We start from the raw sequence: 19,100 nt of genomic DNA on the forward strand, positions 1-19,100 counted from the left end.
TTTTGCCCTTTGTTGAACAGAATTTGTTGGAAGAAGATGATCCATGTTATCATCTACTCTGCTTCTTTAAATTCTTTATTCACTTCATGAGCTCTGTCATACTCCTACTGCAGCCAAACAGTAAATAGAAGTCTTTTAAGTTAAAATACATATTCCCTTCTCATGATAAGGTGGAAATCAGCCATTGACCAAGCTGAGGGGGTAGAAGGAGAAGTTCTGTTTGGTCTCCATTGCCTTTGAAGCCAAGTCTTCAGGCTATTTTAGGGTCAGATAGAATGAGTGCTAGGCCATCTGAAATACCCGTTGCAAGTGTTAGTACAGATTGAGCATCCCAGATTCAAAATGCTCCAAAATCCCAAACTTTTTGAGCACCTACATGATACTCAAAGGAAAGGCTCATTGGAGCATTTCAGATTTTTGGATTTGGGATGCTCAACCAGTAAGTATAATGCAAATATTCTAAAACCTGAAAAAATCCAAAATTAAAAACACTTCTGGTCCCAGGCATTTTGGATAAGGGACACTCAATCGAACATCAGAACTGGCTCTGAAGTGGCCCAATTGTGCCTAACTGGCAGTTAGCCTGACGTCTGTCCTTAGCAGGCTGGAGAGCCCATCTGCTCTGGACATCAACCCACTGGTCCTAGGAGCCTCCCTGCCTCTGCCTCTAGAGGTCATCCTGCCTTGGCAAGTGCCTGGGTCTGGCAAAAATGTTTCAAAGGGGACAGGGAATTCAGAGGTCTGCCTATACCTCTCTTCTGCTGAGGAAATCCCCACTGTCACAGGAAGACATGGGCCCAAAAAATAGCTCTTATTCTTCATAATCAGGTACCTAGAAATGCCGCTCTGGTAGGCAGGTCCCATCAGCCTAGCTGCTCTCAAAACATCATAGCTTCAGAAAGCAATTTGTAAATCTCAGCTAGTGCCAAATTGCTTATCTTGGCACTAGGCAGCCCTGTACTCTTTATGTAGACAATGAAGACTGAGATCATGGACACCACACATTCCAGTTTAATGATCATTAAGCACCTATCATATTTTGGACACGGGGTTAGCCCCTGAAGATCTCGAGGTGACTGAGTGAGTGGTAGCCCCCTGCCTAGAGAAGTCTGCTCTGCTTAGGAGACGTGACCAATCCCAAAGCAGATAATTTCACAAACAGGAACTGAGTGGTCATTCCTGTTTTATCCCACCCCTGTAAGGGCTGTTTCTACCAGAGCCTGTGAATGAGACCAGGAATGAGAAACAGCCTAGAAGCTGACACATATGTTAGGCAAGACTCTGTGGAACATGCTGCTCTGTTCATTCTGACCGGAATACTTGGCCCTTTGTGGTCAGCGTCAACTAAAGGCCAAGATTCTAACTCCTCCTTCCCCCCACTGAAGCCTGGCTTTACTCCCCTCCCCCAGCCTCTCCCACCGGCCTTATCCTGCCTCCACCTTTCGGTTTCAGGTGCCTGACTGTATACAGGCATTTGAGACCTGTGGGAATCCCTGGCAGCACTTACAGCCTCTGAACTGGTCAAGGGAATTGAGTAAGGAACCAAATTCAGAGTATTTCTTTGTCTCTTTTATCTGGCCTCAGGGCCAGCAGGGCAGGTTTCTGCAAGTTTCCCTGTTAAGCTGCTTTCCCCCAAAAGCCGCAAAGCAGTCTGGGAGAGCAGAAAGCAGATTAAATTAATCTCAGTGTGCTGAGCTTGGCAGGGGGCGAGATTGTGTTTGGTCATTCCAGGAATAGCCCAAACTCCTTTGTTACTAAAGCAGATGAGGAGCTATTGGCCTACAAGATGACTGCAAAGCGAAATAGCTGTGAACCTTTGTATATTCATAAAACACTCTCCCATCTGTCCCTTGGATTCTGTCTCTCCTTTGATCTGCCCTGGGTTACAATGGGGAGTGATAGTTTCTAATGTGGTGCAAGACTTTTTTAGTGTGTTCTCTCTCTTAACAAGATCTTTTTTTAAAAAAACAGCCTCAAATTCCAAAAAGTTTTACTTCCCAGAGTTAAGCACTGGCTCTGTAGCCTTTGAGCTAGTGACCATATCTGTTCACAAATGTATCTGGCATGAGGACAGAATCTAACCTCAAGAGTGATCTTCTGTCTCGCAGTGAACATTAATAGGCATAGATCTGACATAGGAGGGGGGACACGGGCAGGGAACTCAAGCAAGGATAGAGGGATCCCATAAAAGACAAGGTCTGAGGGGCTGTTTTCTGATGAATATCAGTGCAAGAGGCAGGAGGTGGGAGTGATCCCAGAATTCAGAGGAGAAAGGATTAATTCCATGGAGGAATTCATGAAACTGAAACAAGGGCATTACCAATTACTTTCTACCTATGCTGTCAGTCAGGTGTGACTGTCTTTAAAGCAAACACAGAAAACCAAAAATCTTACTAACCAGATCTCTTACATGACTACACCTGACAGATGATGCTTAGTATTGACTAGGTGCCTGATATTAAAAGATGTAGGCAGAGAGGGCCTAGGATGATGAATTTGTAACCTTTTTATGTAAGAAATACCTGAAAGAACAGAAGGGATTTGGCCTGGAGGAGAGAAGATAAGACTGTGGTCATGAGTGACGACCTTCATGACACCAGGAGCATTCCCAAGCATTTCCTCGTAAGCTAGCACTGCCTTTCACTGGCTCATTAGTCCTCACAGCAGCACTCTGAGGTAGGCGTAGGATCCTTATTTCACAGCCAATGGAGCCAAGGCTTAGAGAGGGACAATGACTTGCCCGTAATTTACTCAGTGATAGAGACCAGTCTCTAAGCCAGGTCTAAGCCCATGTCTCTGCCTGTTAGACAAATCTGATTGGTCTTGTTTTCTGTGAGTTTAAGGAACAGAATGAGGATAATTGGGCCGAGATTAATAGAAAGACAGATTTTAGGCTCATTATATAAGGAATCATTAATGAGCCATCCAAGGTGGGAACAAACTGCTTCCAGAGTAGTGAGTTTGTCACTGGAGGTATTCAAATAAATGCCAGAAAATCATTGGGTGGGCATATTATAGAAAATATTCAAGCACTGGTAAGAGATCAAACCAGACTTCCAATCCTGTAATTGTAATTTTTTTGTTGTTTTTTTTTTTTTTTTTGAGACGGAGTCTCGCTCTGTAGCCCAGGTTGGAGTGCAGTGGCCGGATCTCAGCTCACTGCAAGCTCCGCCTCCCGGGTTCACGCCATTCTCCGGCCTCAGCCTCCCGAGTAGCTGGGACTACAGGCGCTGCCACCTCGCCCGGCTATTTTTTGTATTTCTTAGTAGAGACGGGGTTTCACCGTGTTAGCCAGGATGGTCTCGATCTCCTGACCTCGTGATCCGCCCATCTCGGCCTCCCAAAGTGCTGGGATTACAGGCTTGAGCCACCGCGCCCGGCCAATCCTGTAATTGTATAATCTGCAGTTCATTAGACTCATCAGGGAATATTTTACCAGGCTGTAATTGGAAGGAAATAGCCATCATCTAAAAAATAAAATTTTAGCCTTCATAGTAATCTATGTTAGTAATTCATTTTAAATAAAATAGATGTTTCTTAGCATATACAAAACATAAAAGTAGGGAAAATGTAATCGTGTAAAGGCAGACTTAAATATTTAAAATTTAAAAGCACAGAAACTTAATTTGATTGAATCATCAACTCATTCCTCCTAGTTATTCATAGATTGTGAGGGAAAGGGGTTTTTTCTAAGTTCTCAAACACGGATATGAGGGGCCATCTGGCTGCGACACCTGTCACCCTGTTGATAGGCAGAGTTAATTCCGCTGATCTGGCTGGCTAGGTGTCCCCTTCCTCCCTCACTGCTCCATGTACGTCCCTCCTGAACCAGTGTTCTGGGTCAGAGGACGACCATCCTATAGAGGAGGGCTGTCCCTCAGTCAAGGGCATACGAGTAGCTGCGTTCCCCTGCTAGAACCTCCAGACAAGCTCTCAAGTTCTCAGACACCTTTGCAATTGGAAAGACAAATTCCAAAAGAAAAGAAATGTTTCCATCTCTACAGAAAAGCCAAAGCTGTTTAAAAACCTTCTTTCAAGTGAATATAGACACTTAATGGAAATTTTCTAACTTACTGGTATAACTGTGTCTCAAACAAACAAAAAAAAAATCATTGGTCCTTTCTCTTAGATGGCCCCTGCTCAGCTCTGAAGTTTATTATATAGCTGAATTATGGAGGACTGAGTACTAAAGACGTGTCATAGTCAACCCTTGTTCATTAAAGGTTTATCCTGGTTTAGTTAGCATTAGAACCACCAGTAAGAACATGGGCTTGAGGCTGGGTGCGGTGGCTCGTGCTTGTAATCCCAGCACTTTGGGAGGCCGAGGCAGGTGGATCACCCACCTCAGGAGTTCGAGACCAGCCTGGCCAACATGGTGAAACCCCATCTCTACTAAGAATACAAAAATTAGCCAGGTATGTTGGTGCACGCCTGTAATCCCAGCTACTCGGGAGGCTGAGGCAGGAGAATCGCTTGAACCCAGGAGGCAGAGGTTGCAGGGAGCATAGGTCACGCCACTGCACTCCAGCCTGGGTGACAGAGTGAGAATCCATCCCAAAAAAAGAAAAAAAAAATGAGCCTGAGTGGACCAAGACCCATTGTGAACCAGTTATAAACCACCTTTTCTTTTCTCCCCCCGCCGCAAGATGGAGTTTTGCTCTGTCGCCCAGGCTGGAGGGCAGTGGGCGCGCTCTCAGCTCACTGTAGCCTCCTGAGTTCATGCAGTTCTCCTGCCTGAGCCTTCCGAGTAGCTGGGATTACAGGCACGCACCACCATGCCTGGCTAATTTTTGTATTTTTAGTAGAGACGGGGTTTCACCATATTGGCCAGGCTGGTCTTGAACTCTTGACCTCATGATCCACCCGCCTCAGCCTCCCAAAGTGCTGAGATTACAGATGTGAGTCACCGTGCCTGACCCTAAACCACTTTTCTAAAATGTATCTGTTTTGACTTTTCCATATTGTGTAATTAAGCACAAGCAATTCCTATTCTGTGGTGGTATTATGGACCTTTAACATGAAATATGAGCATCTTCATAAAGTTTTATGCAAAGAAATCATTTTTAAAGTATATATCACTCATACCCCACTGGGCTATGCTTTATATTAATGGACTTGTTGCAATAAAGAAATGGCTTTTTCTTTCTTTTTTTTCTTTTTTAGGAAGTTCCAGGTTAAAGGCAACCTCAGCTCACGGGGCAGTTGGTGGTGGTAGAGAACAGCCCTGGGAAGGGGGCGGGAGAGAGTTACAGAAGTGAGGAGATGAAGTCTTGCACGTCTAAGACAATGAGACAGCTCATGAGAGATGCTGTTTGAAGTGGAAGAGAGGAAGTCCACTGTGGTGTGGTTGTGTATAGGCACCTAATGTCACTTTCTGGAGCACTCTGTTAGGTCTTTTAGGGGAAGGCGAATTAGGAAAGGTTGTCCACAGAGAGACAGAGGGTCTATGATTTGGTGAGGATCAGATTAGATAAGGAGCTGAGGCCTGATTTTGAGAGCACCTAACTCAGCAGAAACAGCAGAGAAAATCTCAGCTCTGCCTAGCAGCCTTCTTAGCAGAGAAATGAAATCTCTGCATATTTCAATGCACTGACCCCAGATAACCAGTCTGAATAGTCAAATCTACATGATAGTGTTTACTTGGGGTTCAGCCCCCACATTCCCTTGGCATCAGTTTCTGGGGTTCCGTGTTTTGACATTTCACAGGGCTCTTAAAATCCCTCCTCTAAGGAACCTCATAGAAGCTTCATTTAACCTCTCTTTATCACACTGAAAGCCCTATACCTAGCTCAGCTTCTTGTCCTTGTTTTAGATGTCACCTTGAATACTTTTCTCCCTCAAACTGAGTATTAACCTTATTTGTTCAAGTCAGTATCGACCAAGGTCTTAACTCCTGAAAGACAGAATTCCCATCTGTTTAACCAAGTTAACTGTTCATAGCACGGTTGGGAAATTAAGGAACGCTGCTAGCTGATTAGCTGCATGCGTTGTTGTAGAACTGACTATACTCGTACTTGATGTGTCCATTGAAACTGTGCCACTTTTAAATGGGTCACTGAGGGGAGTGGACTGCTTGGTTTGCATTGTCGCTTGGCCCCACGGAAAAAGCCAGGCGCAGTCTGAGTCCTTGCTGTCCCTCCCTGGGCATGGACTCTGGTTCTGATCTCCCCTGCTCTGTTCTCCTACTCTCTCTCATGCAGAGACAGGGCAGGGCATTGTTCATGCACTGACCGACCTCAGCAGCCCCGGCATGACCTCAGGGAACGGAAACTCTGCCTCCAGCATCGCCGGCACTGCCCCCCAGAATGGTGAGAATAAACCACCACAGGCCATTGTGAAACCCCAAATCCTGACGCATGTTATCGAAGGGTTTGTGATCCAGGAGGGGGCGGAGCCTTTCCCGGTACGGACTACTTCTTTTCCCCTTTTTTTTTTTAAGTATATTTTGGATGTGTCTTAGAATATTTTTACATTTCCATGTAAAATTTCTGAAAATGTGAACAATTTGCTCTTTCCTTGCTAACTTCCTCCCCAAAAGAATACAGAGCCATTTCTTTCTAGGATTATCTTTCCAAGGTCCAGAAAGGGCGGGTCAGTGATCAGGAATGATTGGCAAGATCCTTGGTTAGAAGTTTCCACACACAAACTCAGGTGTATCCCTGCCTGATCATGTGTGAACCCTTGGTTAAAACAGACTTCACTGTGGGATATTTGGTGAGAGATGATGGGCTTTGGGAAATTAGATTTCATTGAGTTTTGAATGCCAAAACCTCTGAATGGCAAAACTTTGGTCAGTTAGGAACAAAAGGAACTGCACAGAACAGAATTCTCAAGATACGTATATCAGAAATGAATGTGAGGGAACAGGGTCACAACCTGAAGCTTGTTTTCTGGGGACAGAGCCTTGAAAGGGGAGTTGAGATTGAGGGGCAGTCAGAAAGGTCACAATGGAAGCCTAAGACTAACAGGAAATATCCAAGAGCCACGAAGATGGGTTATTAGACCAAAGCACCCAGAGCTGCTTCTGTGCATTGTGGACTGGAGACAGTGGTGCTGGCCTGTGGGTGTGGAGGAGCCCAGAGCCAGGGGCACACCAGCCTCTGTTTAGATGAAAAGTATCTGGCTGTTGGAGAGACACCTTTCTGGGATACCATCTGCCTTTTCTTCATTCTTTGGTTCCATGAGTGGTTTGATTAGTCCCCAGAAGATGCAGAGCTTCACTAACTGAGATGGGTGAACTGCTCCTGGAAAATGCCAAAAGACACACAGCTTCTTATCTTCTTTCCCACTGGAGGTTGTCCAAGGCCAGTGGCAAAGAAGTCCGCCTGGAACACCTGAGCTAGAAGTGGCTCTAGCTCTGTTACATCTCTTCCCTGTTAGACTGGGCCTCCTAGAGTAACACTAGAAACCACCTGATCTCATGGGGTGGAGGCAGATCGCATACCACCCCCAGCATCGCCCTAGAGTCAGTGCCACGTGACTGGCTACCAGGCTGCCTAAACAAAGGCCACAAAACGAGATCCAAACACGTAAATAAGCTGCTCTGGGGTTCTGACAACTGAGAGGTCATTGGCTCTATGGCCCAGGGTCTGTGTTTTCCTGCTGTCCTCTGTGGCTGCCTGTACCTCTGGCTTGGGTCAGGCATTGGGGTAAGGTGGAGAACAGTAAAAAATCAGAAAACGGGTGCTGAGTCTCTCTCTTGCATATGTACAGCCTCACACAGACTCCACTCTGTCCTTGCCTGGAGATGTGTGGGCACTGGGTCTTGGTGCTTGATCTGGCACTGTGGGAAACCTGATCTCAGCCTTAGACTCTTATTGGAATAGATATTTTCCTATCTCCTGAGCCATCTATTGGTCCTGGACAGAAGCCATCCCTTTACTTTGCCCATTAGCATCTTACCTCGTGAGCCAACTAGCAAAATAGGGCCTTGAGCCCGGCACACTTGGATGATGACATGGGGGAAGGTTTGAGGAGGGCTGGCCTCTGTGCCTGGATACTTTATACATGTAATTGTGATGAGGATGGATAGCAAGGAAGCCTCTCCCACCTGACCCTCACGGCCTCCGTGTCACCTGTCCTCTAGGTGGGACGCTCGTCCCTGCTGGTGGGGAATCTCAAGAAGAAGTATGCACAGGGGTTCCTGCCTGAGAAACTTCCACAGCAGGATCACACCACCACCACTGACTCGGAGATGGAGGAGCCCTATCTGCAAGGTGGGCATCTCAGACCCTGAATCTCTCGGTCTCCGAACGTGGCTGGAAAGGCAGGCCTCCCACACTTCCTCTCTTGGTGTCCTCAGAGGAACCCTGAGCCAGCAAGTCTGTAAACATTTCCCCCAGCACCTCCTCGGCCTCCTTCCCTCAAAAACAGGGATAGGGGAAATCAGGGGAACCATGTGTCCTCTGCTCCCCCAGTCTCCCTCCGGCCAACCACAGGATTCCAAAAATGGCTTTTCCTGTGTGAATCATTGGCAAGTTTTAGGTGTGACTGTAGGAGCTGCCCCAGGCAAGTCCTGCCCTTCGTCCCTACCTTGAGACTGGGGCCACAGCAGCCAGCTGCATAGATCAAGGTGGGGTGATGCCAGCGGAGCAGCTGTGACAGCATCCAGAGTATTTCCTGGGGGTTCCCACTTTCTTCCACAGTCATTTGATGCTGATTCTTCCCCACCTGTGTTTTGCCTCAGACTCAGAGCACTTGGAAGAAAAAATGTCAAGTATACAAGGGGCATCCCCAGACACCCTTGAGTACATTCCAGGGGTGAGAACCACTGGCATTTTCCACGCCAGACTGCTGCTGCATGTCACAGCTGTGGGAGCAGGAGGACCAGGCAGGACGCCCCGCGGTGGGGCTGGCCACAGTCCTGCAGGAATTTCTCATTCTCCACCCTACCCATTTCTATACTTTGCAGAATCCAAAGAGGAGGGTGCTCCCCTCAAACTCAAGTGTGAGCTCTGTGGCCGGGTGGACTTTGCCTATAAGTTCAAGCGTTCCAAGCGCTTCTGTTCCATGGCTTGTGCGAAGAGGTGAGTGGCCCCAGCCCCCTCCATTTCCTCAGGACTGCACTTTATGTCCCACCTCCTGCCATTAATAGTCTACCCCAGGAGGCCCATAGCGGTGGTTTCTCCGGTTTCCTAGTTCCTCGACCCACCTGGAAGCAGGATGGCATCCCTAATTCAACAAGCATGAGAAGCCAGAACCCCTAAGAGCAGGTGGGAGAGAGCAGCAGGGAGTCCAAGGAAAAGCCGCAGTGCTGGGCCCCACTGGCATCCATTCGCCTTTCCTAGCCTTGACAGCCCCTGCCTTGTTAGGGTAAGCCTTGCCCAGAACCACAGCTACAGCGTTCCCTTGGTGAGCTCTCACCCAGCATAGAGCACTAATGGTCATCATAAAAACCACTGTCATTTCCCAAGAACCTGCTGTGTGCTAGTCACTGTGCCAGTCAATTGATACGATTATCTCATTTTCAAAATACCTCCCAAGCCAGGTATTACTATTGTCCCTTTATACAGGTTATGAAGCCAAAGCACAAAGGAGTAGTAGTGCCTCAAATGACATAGCTAATAAGCCATGGGCCTGGGGATTTAGGCTTGTCCAGTTCTAAAGCCCTATGTGGTCTTTGTACCACAATGGAAGCAGCAGCTGACCTTGAAGCCCTGAAATCCCAGAAGAGAAGAAATCTCTAGGTCCCAGGCAGAGGTGCTCTGCATGCCACGCTAGAGTTCAGCTATCTTCAGCCCTCATCCCCTCAGGTTGTCGGGGCAGCCAGGCAGGACTCCCCAGCAGGACAGTGGACGGTAGTTTCCTGGCACAGGATAACATTTATAGTGGAATAAGTCAGGTGTGAGCTCTCACCCTGGTCCAAGTCCAGGTGTCATCTCAAACATTTTACAGACATTATCTCATGTTGTAAGACCAGTCCTAGAGAGTGAGTGGTATTACCCCCAACTCCAGATAAGGAAACGGAGGATCAGGGCTTAAGTGACTTAAATCCAAAGTCACACAGCTAGTAGTTGGTGATGGAGTTAGGATCTGAACCAATAGATGGACTCAGATTTGTCAGACAGCTTGGCTGTGCTCATTGTGCCTACGGCCCATAAGCATGACAACTGCTCTGACATCCCCTGTTCCCCTGTCCCTGAAGGTACAACGTGGGATGCACCAAACGGGTGGGACTTTTCCACTCAGACCGGAGCAAGCTGCAGAAGGCAGGAGCTGCAACCCACAACCGCCGTCGGGCCAGCAAAGCCAGTCTGCCACCACTTACTAAGGATACCAAGAAGCAGGTAAGAGGTCAGCAGAGCCTGAAGCTCCATCCCCGCAGTCCCCACAGTTCCCTTTCATGGCCCTCGACACCATAGTCCCCTCCAGCTGCTGACTTCGGCGCACTCTGCTTTGCTCTCATTCCTTGGAGACCTGTCCAGTTGAGCCTTCTGCACCCCAGTAGGTCCCTTCATTTAGACCACGGTGCTTACAGGGTTCCCTGCGCCTTCCTTGGCCTTGCCCCAACATCACCCCACCTTCCAGTTTGCCTCCGTCCTTGGCTTCTGGGGCCACGGAAATGGGGTCTCCCCTGGACTGCTCAGGTAACCTCCTGCCTTACGTGGAGGGCTGGGTGAGAAGGCAGCCTCCACCCTTTGTTTTGCCACCTTTTTGCCTCCCCAAACATGAGGGCACAGAGTTCTTGAAGATCCATACCAGGAACGTGGGTTGTTAAACATTTTTTAGCACCAGCTGTATGCCAGAAACTCTGTTAGGCACCAGGCTCTAAGGACACAGTCTCGCCCTAAAGGAACTCCACAGCATGGTGTGATGTTTCATAACCTTATCTATAATTTTGCCTGTTGTTTTTGTCTTAAACCTCCTTAAAAATGGTCCAAAGCTATGGTCCAAAATGTACCTACAGAAGAAATTTTACATGCCATTTCAAGTGGCTCTATGATCACCTCCTAGAACTCACAGAGCCCTGCTTTAAAACCCATGTCTAGAAAAGATAATTGCAGTGCTGTGTGGTACACACTACAGTACTGAGAGGGACTAACTCCTGCCTAGGGTAGGAGACAGGACAGCAGGGAAGATGCTGTTAGATCTGGGAACTCAGAAGTGTAGTAGGCCAAGCAGAAAAAGGAGAAATACCTCCTTTGTCCATCACTGCTGCTAGAGATGGTTTGTTCCCCCATCCTGAAGAAAACTCTCTGCTCCCAGCCAACAGGCACTGTGCCCCTTTCGGTTACTGCTGCTTTGCAGCTAACACACAGCCAGGAAGACTCCAGCCGTTGCTCAGATAACTCAAGCTATGAGGAACCCTTGTCACCCATCTCAGCTAGCTCATCTACTTCCCGCCGGCGACAAGGCCAGCGGGACCTGGAGCTCCCGGACATGCACATGCGGGACCTGGTGGGCATGGGACACCACTTCCTACCAAGTGAGCCCACCAAGTGGAACGTAGAAGACGTCTACGAATTCATCCGCTCTCTGCCAGGTAAGACCCTTGGAAATTCCATGTCTCCCTGGAATAGCAAGGAAAGAGAAAATGAGACCCTCCCACCACCAGGAGGATTAGGTAGTTCAGTTAATGACTCAGGTTCAGGAACTGGGGTGCAGAGATGAGTGAGATGAGCTCCCTGCCTATAAGAGCTTGCTTATATTCAGCATAGAATGCAAACTATAAATATCCCATAGCTGTAATTCTGTATATTTTCTGGCATGGGAAGTGGTCTGTGTGAAATACAGACATGATAATATAATTAACTCTGTCTCTCTCCTGGGAGAGATTAGGACGGGAACCAGGTAGAGTGTAGGATATGTGTCAAGAACATCAAAATTAAGAAAATAACCAGACGTGGTGGCTCACATCTATAGTCCCAGCACTTTGGGAGGCTGAGGTGGGAGGATTGCTTGAGGTCAGGAGTTCAAGACCAGCCTGGGCAACATGGTGAGACATGTCTCTACCAAAAAAAAAAGAAATTTAATTAAGAAAATGTAAACTAAATGACAGTAGACAAGTATGCCTTTGTTGGATGGAAAGACTGCAGGGGGCGCACATGCAGAGGCATGAAGATAGGGAAGTCTGTGGCATGGCCAGACATGGCACAGAGGCCTGCATGGTGGAGCCTTGCGTGGTGGTGAGGCCCAGGATCTAGGAGCCAGCTGTAAGAGGCAAGCCTTACATCATTCACAAATGCCTTCAGTGGGGCCTGGATGCGTGACTGTTTTTCTGCCACTCTCACTCATACACCAACCAGGTCAGGTATTCATGGCAACCACAAGCCTCCTTCTCAGAGACTGCAGTGTGGTAAGAGCACAGACTTCTGAGTCACACAGAACTGGGTTCAAATTCTGGCTCTGCCACTTAACCTAGTATGTTATCTCCTCATCCCCAAAATTTTTATTACACAGTTGCTGTGGGTAAGGAATTCAGGAGTGGCTTCCTGGGCAGTTCTGCCTCAGGTCTCTTATGAGGTTGCAATTAAGATATCAGCTAAGGCTGAGGTCATGTGAATACTGAAGAGCTGTGGGATCTCTTCCAAGGTGCCTCACTCACGTGATTTGCCCTGCGGGCTGGCTGTTGGCAAGAGGCCTTGGTTCCTATCTACATGGGTCTCTCCAGAGGGCTGCTTGAGTGTTCTCATGATATGCATGGCAGTGGGTTTTCCCCACAGGTAGGGATCCAAGAGAGCAAGGTAGAAGCCACTGTGCCCTTTATGATCTAGCCTCCGTAGCCATGTACTGGCATTTTCACAATATATATATTTTTAAATTTCTTTTCACAATATCTTATTGGTCACACAGGTCAGTCTTATTCATTGTGTGAGAAGACTCACAAGGGCATGAACTGGAAAGCAGGGATTATTGGGCGCCATTCAGAGACAGGCCATGTAGTTCACCATGGCCCCCAGAAATTTGTGTTCCTTCCTCATGCAGAATACCCTCACCCCACCAAATCCCCAACAGTTTGGTCCCATGGCAGCATCAGGCTGCCATGAAGTCCAGGCTCTCATCATTGAACCTAGGTCCAGGCATAAATGAGGCTCCTGGGGTCCAGTTCTTCAAGTATAGGTCATCTCAGTCTGAAGATCTGACAACTACAGAGAGAGGCTATCTGTTTACTTCCACAAAGCCAATGCACAGTGGGACAAACATAGGATAACCATTACAGACATGCCCATCCAAAAAGGGAAGAAAGAGGGAGTGTACAAGAGTCGCTGATCCATTCCAGTTCCGAAATCCGCTAGGGTTTATGGTGGCATTTCCTCAATTGGGACTCAAAGCCTGGGAGTGATTTCTCTCTTGGCTCAGCCCTCTGAGTTCTCCTTCCTTTTCTGTGAAAAGTAGCCTGTATTTTCAGTGTAGTCGTTTTCTCAGCCTGCTTCCTGCTTTTATGTTATGTTACCTTTGACTCTTTTTTTTTTTTTTTTTTTTTTTTTTTTTGAGACGGAGTCTTGCCCTGTCACCCAGGCTAGAGTGCAATGGCGTAAGCTCGGCTCACTGCAACCTCCGCCTCCTGGGTTCAAGCAATTCTTGTGCCTCAGCCTCTCAAGTAGCTGGGATTACAGGCACGCACCACCATGCACGGCTAATTTTTGTATTTTTAGTAGACATGGGGTTTCACCATGTTGGCCAGGCTGGTCTCAAACTCCTTACCTCAGGCGATCCACCTACCTCAGCCTACTAAAGTGCTGGGATTACAGGCGTGAGCCACTGCACCCGGCCTACCTTTGACTCTTAAAATCAGTAATTCAGTATTTCTTTTTTGTTTGTTTTGAGACAGAATCTTACTCTGTCGCCCAGGCTGGAGTGCAGTGGCACCATCTCGGCTCACTGCAAGCTCTGCCTCCCGGGTTCATGCCATTCTCCCGCCTCAGCCTCCTGAGTAGCTGGGACTACAGGCGCCCACCACCACGCCCGGCTAATTTTTTTCTATTTTTAGTAGAGACAGGGTTTCACCGTGTTTGCCAGGATGGTCTCGAGCTCCTGACCTCGTGATCCGCCTGCCTTGGCCTCCCAAAGTGCTGGGATTATAGGTGTGAGCCACCACACCCGGCCAGTAATTCAGTATGTCTTAAAATGATTGTCATTTTTTTCTGGGAATCTTGTTGGGGTCCATTCCATTAGACAAAAAACACACCCAGAATTATCTTCAAGGATAAGCTGTTGTCTGCATTGGGATTCTTCTGAAGCTGAGGGGCAGCACGGACAGTGCCCTTCACATTCTTAGAAACCGTGCTGTTGAAAAGAGGATCTGTGAGGCGTGCCTAGAAAATCCATAGAGAGCCTTTGGATTGAATAGCATTTTGAGGCATCATTTTAGATCTTTCTGAAGTCTTTAACAAAAAGATTTAAGTCACATCCTAAGTTTAATCTGTAGACCATGTTTTCTTGACTGTGCCCCGAATTTGATCTTTGCCTAGAAACCATTTCTTAATTTTAGCGTCATGTGCCATCTGGAGAGGCTGGGCATTTTTAAACCGGCAGATCCTGGTTCCTTTCTGTTGAACAGTTTTGTTTGTTTTAACCTTCTCTCTCTCCTGTTTTACTGTGAGCAGCAGTAAGAAGCCAAGCAATACCTTCCACATTCTGTCTGAAAATCTCCTTAGCTAGACCACCCACTTCAGGAGGTACATTCAACTTACATTTCTGCCACCAACCACATTTTTACAAAATGTTCTTTTATTTCATAATAGAGACCCTGTTTCTTCTAATCTCCACTAAGAGTTTCCTCACTTTCCTTTAGGCCTCCCAGCAGCTTCCCCAAAGGCCATGAGACTTCTACATACAGTCTCTCAAAGCACCTTAGACACTCACTCTTTCCACAAAGTCCTTCCGGCTCCTGCCTGTGGCCAGTTCCAAGGCCACACCCACATCTATAGAGCTGTTTTATGGCAGCACTCCTTTTCCAGGTACCAGAATCTGCATTTGTTACCTATTGCCGTGGTGTAAATTACTCCAGAACTCAGTGGCTTTAAGCAGCAATCATTTGTCATCTCAGTGGCCCTGTGGGTCAGGAATTGAGTGGCTCAGCTGGGCAGTCCCAGTATGAGGCTCCTGGTGTCCAGTTTATCTTAGTCTGAAGACCTGGAAACTAAAGAGAGAGGTTATCTGCTGCCTTCCACAAACCCAGTGTATGAGTTTGAGGTCATATGAGGTCTCAGGGAAGATGCCATACAGGGCTGCAGTGTCTGAGGTCTGGAGCCAGAAAACCGACTTCCAGCATGGTTCACTCACACGGTGAGGTGGCCGAGGACCACCAGGGCCTTGGCTGCTCTCCATGCGTGCCTCTCCAGAGGGTTGCTGGGGTGGCTTACTGGTAGCTGGCTTACTCTGCAGTAAACCAGACAGAAGAGTGAGGTAAGAACTGCTGTGCCCTTTATGATCTAGCCTCAGAAATCACATGCTGTCACTTCCTCAGCACCTTAGTGGACATGGGTCCGCCCAGTTCACAGAGCAGGGGTCTGAACACCGGCACATAGGAGGAGGCCCAGATCGTGGCTGCTGTGGGTGAGTTGCCCAGCCTCTCTCAAGCTGCAAAATAAAAACAGCAGTGCCTTCCTCAAGGTGTGGTTATGAGGACTAAAGGAGATAATGGATGCAGATAACTAGATCTAGATAACTAGGCAGTGGCTGCCAGAGGTGAACACTGGCAGCTTGGATTGACACTGTCTTTGGTGGTACCCCCTCAGGCTGCCAGGAGATAGCAGAGGAATTCCGTGCCCAGGAAATTGACGGGCAAGCCCTGCTGCTGCTCAAGGAGGACCACCTGATGAGCGCCATGAACATCAAGCTGGGGCCTGCCCTGAAGATCTACGCCCGCATCAGCATGCTCAAGGACTCCTAGGGCCGGTGGCAGCCAGGATGCTGGCCCAGGGCGCCTCCTCCCAACTGAGCAGAGCCAGACAGACATTCCTGAGGGGCCCAGAAATGGGGCCAGTTGGAGGGCAGGGGCTCTCCCTAGGGGCGTAGCTGGTGAGGAGGTCTGGGCACCTCCTCCATGGCTCTCAGGGGCCTTTCATTTCTGTGGGAGGGGCAGAGAGGTAGGTGGCACAGAAGATGGGGCTTTATGCTTGTAAATATTGATAGCACTGGCTTCCTCCAAAGTCCCAATACTCTAGCCCCGCTCTCTTCCCCTCTTTCTGTCCCCCATTTTCCAGGGGGTATATGGTCAGGGCTCCCCAACCTGAGTTGGGTTACTTCAAGGGCAGCCAGCAGGCCTGGATGGAGGCCTAGAAAGCCCTTGCCTTCCTTCCTCCCACTTCTTTCTCCAGGCCTGGTTAACTCTTCCGTTGTCAGCTTCTCCCCCTTCAGCCTGTTTCTGCAGCAGCCAGGGTTCTCCCCGCTACACCCTCTGCAGGTGGAGAGAGAGAAGCTGGGCCCAGCCGGGCCGTGCCTGCTGGCACAGACGCCTTAACGCTGTGTGTATGACTGTGTGACTGTGTGGGAGCCTGGACTGACAGATAGGCCAAGGGCTACTCTCTGGCATCTCCAGGTGTTTTGTAGCAAACAGCCACTTAGTGCTTTGTCCTGGACTCCACTCAGCCTCAGGATGGGGAATAGCCAAGAAGGGCAGCCTCAGTGCAGAGGCAAGGTCAGAAAGAGACGGCGCTTCAGAGTTTCCTTTCCAGACACCCCTCCCCGCACTGTGAAGTTCCGCTGACTGCCCTCCTGGTTCACAAAGAGCATTAAGAAAGCTGCAGTGGTCTGAGCAACATAGCTCAGAGGGCTGAGCCTCCTGGCCTGCCTGCCTGCCCGCCCACCCTGGGAGTCCCAGTGGTGGGGCCCGGAGAACTTCTAAGGGGAGAGAACAGCTGGAGTTTCTGTTGATGTGAGGAAGGCAGCTCTTGGCCTCCCACTCCCACACTTCTTTGCCCATAAAACTTCCTAGCAGCAATTTGAGCTACCTGAGAAGGAGGCAGGGCAGGAAGGGCGAGGGCCTGCCTCTGACCTGCCGTGTCCTTTGCAGGAAGGAGGTAGGCACCTTTCTGAGCTTATTCTATTCCCCACCCACACCCCCAGGCAGGGTTGGAAATGAAGGACTTTTTTAACCTTTGTTTTTGTTTTTTAAAAATAAATCTGTAAAATCTGTCTCTTTGGTGCCTTTCTCCCCTAGGAATGCCTGTCTCTGGGCCCAAATGGCTACTTTTCACCCATATGGAGACGGGTGGGTCCCTGGGCTGGGGAAGGGACCTTAAGTGGACAGCATATCCTCCACACTTTTCTGGGGCTGGGTCATTTGAGGGTGCCCTCAGCTGCAGTTCACATGGGTAGATACCAGCTTTCTTCACACGGTGTCCCTTGGAGAGGATCCAGAAGCCCTTTCTGCTCTGTGTCCCTATACCTGCCATTCCCACTTGGGAGACGACTGTTGGGCTAGCAACCTCTAGACACCTGGAACACAACCCAGACTCTCCGATATTCCAGCACACACCTGTGGATAGAGCTGCACAGCATCCAGAATAGCTTTGGGATGGCTTTGGTTCACTAAGCACTTTTGCATGCTCAAATAGAAAATGATTAGGGCAGAGAGGAGGCATCTAAGCCTTGAATAAAGAAAGAGGGCATTCCAGACCAAGGCAGTAAGTGCAAAGGCACAAGCATGAATGTGGAAGTGCAAATGAGGGGCAGGTGAGCTGGCTGGACTAGACGTGTGTGCTGCTAACTATGTTAGCCTATGTTGACCACATGCCTCTGAACTAGGCACTGTGCTAGCAGTGAGACGGGGGTGAAGCACAGAATAACCATGTGCCCTCTTGCATGGAGTGAAATCTACCCCACGTCTATGGGGGGAAGGGAAAAAGGGCAGCTTGGCCTCACTGCTCCTCCCCCTTCATCAGGTTTTTCCTTAAGGAACCATTTAAAAATTTTCCTTAAGGAACCTGTTAAAAATTTAGGTTATGGCTGCTCACATCTGTAAACCCATCACTTTGGGGAGGCTGTGGTGGGAAGATTGCTTGAGGCCAAGAGTTTGAGACCAACCTGGGCAACATAGGGAGACCTCATATCTATAAAAAAATATTAAAAAATAGGCAAGGTGGTGTGTACTTGTAATCCCAGCTATTCTGGAGGCTGAGGTCAGAGGATCGCTTGAGCCCAAGAGTTCAAGGCTGCAGTGAGCTATGATTGCACCACTGTACCCCCAACCGAGGTGACAGACAAAACCTTACTTTTAAAAAAAAGCAGAGATGGGGGTGGTTTGAGGGTCAGGCCACAACCTACTGAATCACAATCTCCAAAGGATGATTACTTACTTGAAAGTAACTTTCAAGAACCAACACTCACATCTTAATAACTCTTCTGGAAAGCCTATGAAAATGTAACTTTCTTGGAGGAGAAACACACTGATTAGTTGATCCCCAGGGGGTAGAACTAGGGACTGGAAAGCCTGGTGTCCCAGAAGGCAGGGAATGGCTGGCAGGACTCTGAGCTGACAGGGGAGGAGGAAGATGCTGAGATTGGGGAGAGAGCCCTGGGGAGCCCCCAGGCAAGAACGAACACCCCATGTGCTGCCTCCTCTCTTGCTGCTGGAGTGCAGGTCACGTGTGCAGGCGCACCACTGGCCTACAGGACTCTGGGCAGTTCTTTTCACTTTCTGGACCTTAATTTTCCATTTATGGAAGAAAATGGAAACCAGGCCCCACCTGAGTTAGTTATGTGTGTAGCAAAGAGGAAGGGAACCAAACCTACTCCTTAAAGATGCAGTGAATTTGATTCACACCAGTAAGTATCTATCTTCTTTAGATGAAAAGCTCCAACCTACTGCAAGTTTGCAGGACATACCTGCAATAGGCATTTGCTATTCCTGTTGTTTACACTTTACACTGAATTTCACAAACCTATTTCCATCATGATCCACAATTTAAAGAAATATTTCCCAACCTCATATACACACTTCAATATCTATCAACTGAAACAAACATTTCATGAAACAAAACCTACCCTTAGGTACAATACAGAATATTTTCTTTTCCATTGTATTCCTGTTCATATTTTTAAAATCTTGGTCATGACCCACTGAACTCATTACACGACCTTCAGATAGGTCACAACTCGAACTTTAAAAAGCACTGCCCAGAGTAAACCACAACGGTTCGACACCCAGGATCTTA

The 19,100-nt window shown here is 48.3% G+C and overlaps 1 protein-coding gene across 16 annotated transcripts in view; it reads left to right on the top strand.

Moving 5' to 3' along the window:
* PHC2 (polyhomeotic homolog 2) overlaps positions 1-17,079 on the top strand; it is a 112,086-nt gene extending 95,007 nt beyond the window's left edge. For all 16 annotated transcript variants that reach the window (XM_015134686.3, XM_028836295.2, XM_077964281.1 and 13 more), the window contains 6 exons: positions 6,201-6,403; positions 8,087-8,216; positions 8,912-9,026; positions 10,145-10,286; positions 11,206-11,482; positions 15,681-17,079. In XM_015134686.3, the coding sequence (XP_014990172.2) occupies positions 6,201-6,403; positions 8,087-8,216; positions 8,912-9,026; positions 10,145-10,286; positions 11,206-11,482; positions 15,681-15,835 (1,022 nt within the window). In that variant the 3' untranslated portion in view covers positions 15,836-17,079. The remainder of the gene's footprint in view (positions 1-6,200; positions 6,404-8,086; positions 8,217-8,911; positions 9,027-10,144; positions 10,287-11,205; positions 11,483-15,680) is intronic.
* The last annotated feature ends 2,021 nt before the right edge of the window (positions 17,080-19,100 follow it).

Source organism: Macaca mulatta, chromosome 1 (genome assembly GCF_049350105.2).
Source record: "Macaca mulatta isolate MMU2019108-1 chromosome 1, T2T-MMU8v2.0, whole genome shotgun sequence".
In the NCBI taxonomy this organism is placed as follows: Eukaryota; Metazoa; Chordata; class Mammalia; order Primates; family Cercopithecidae; genus Macaca; species Macaca mulatta.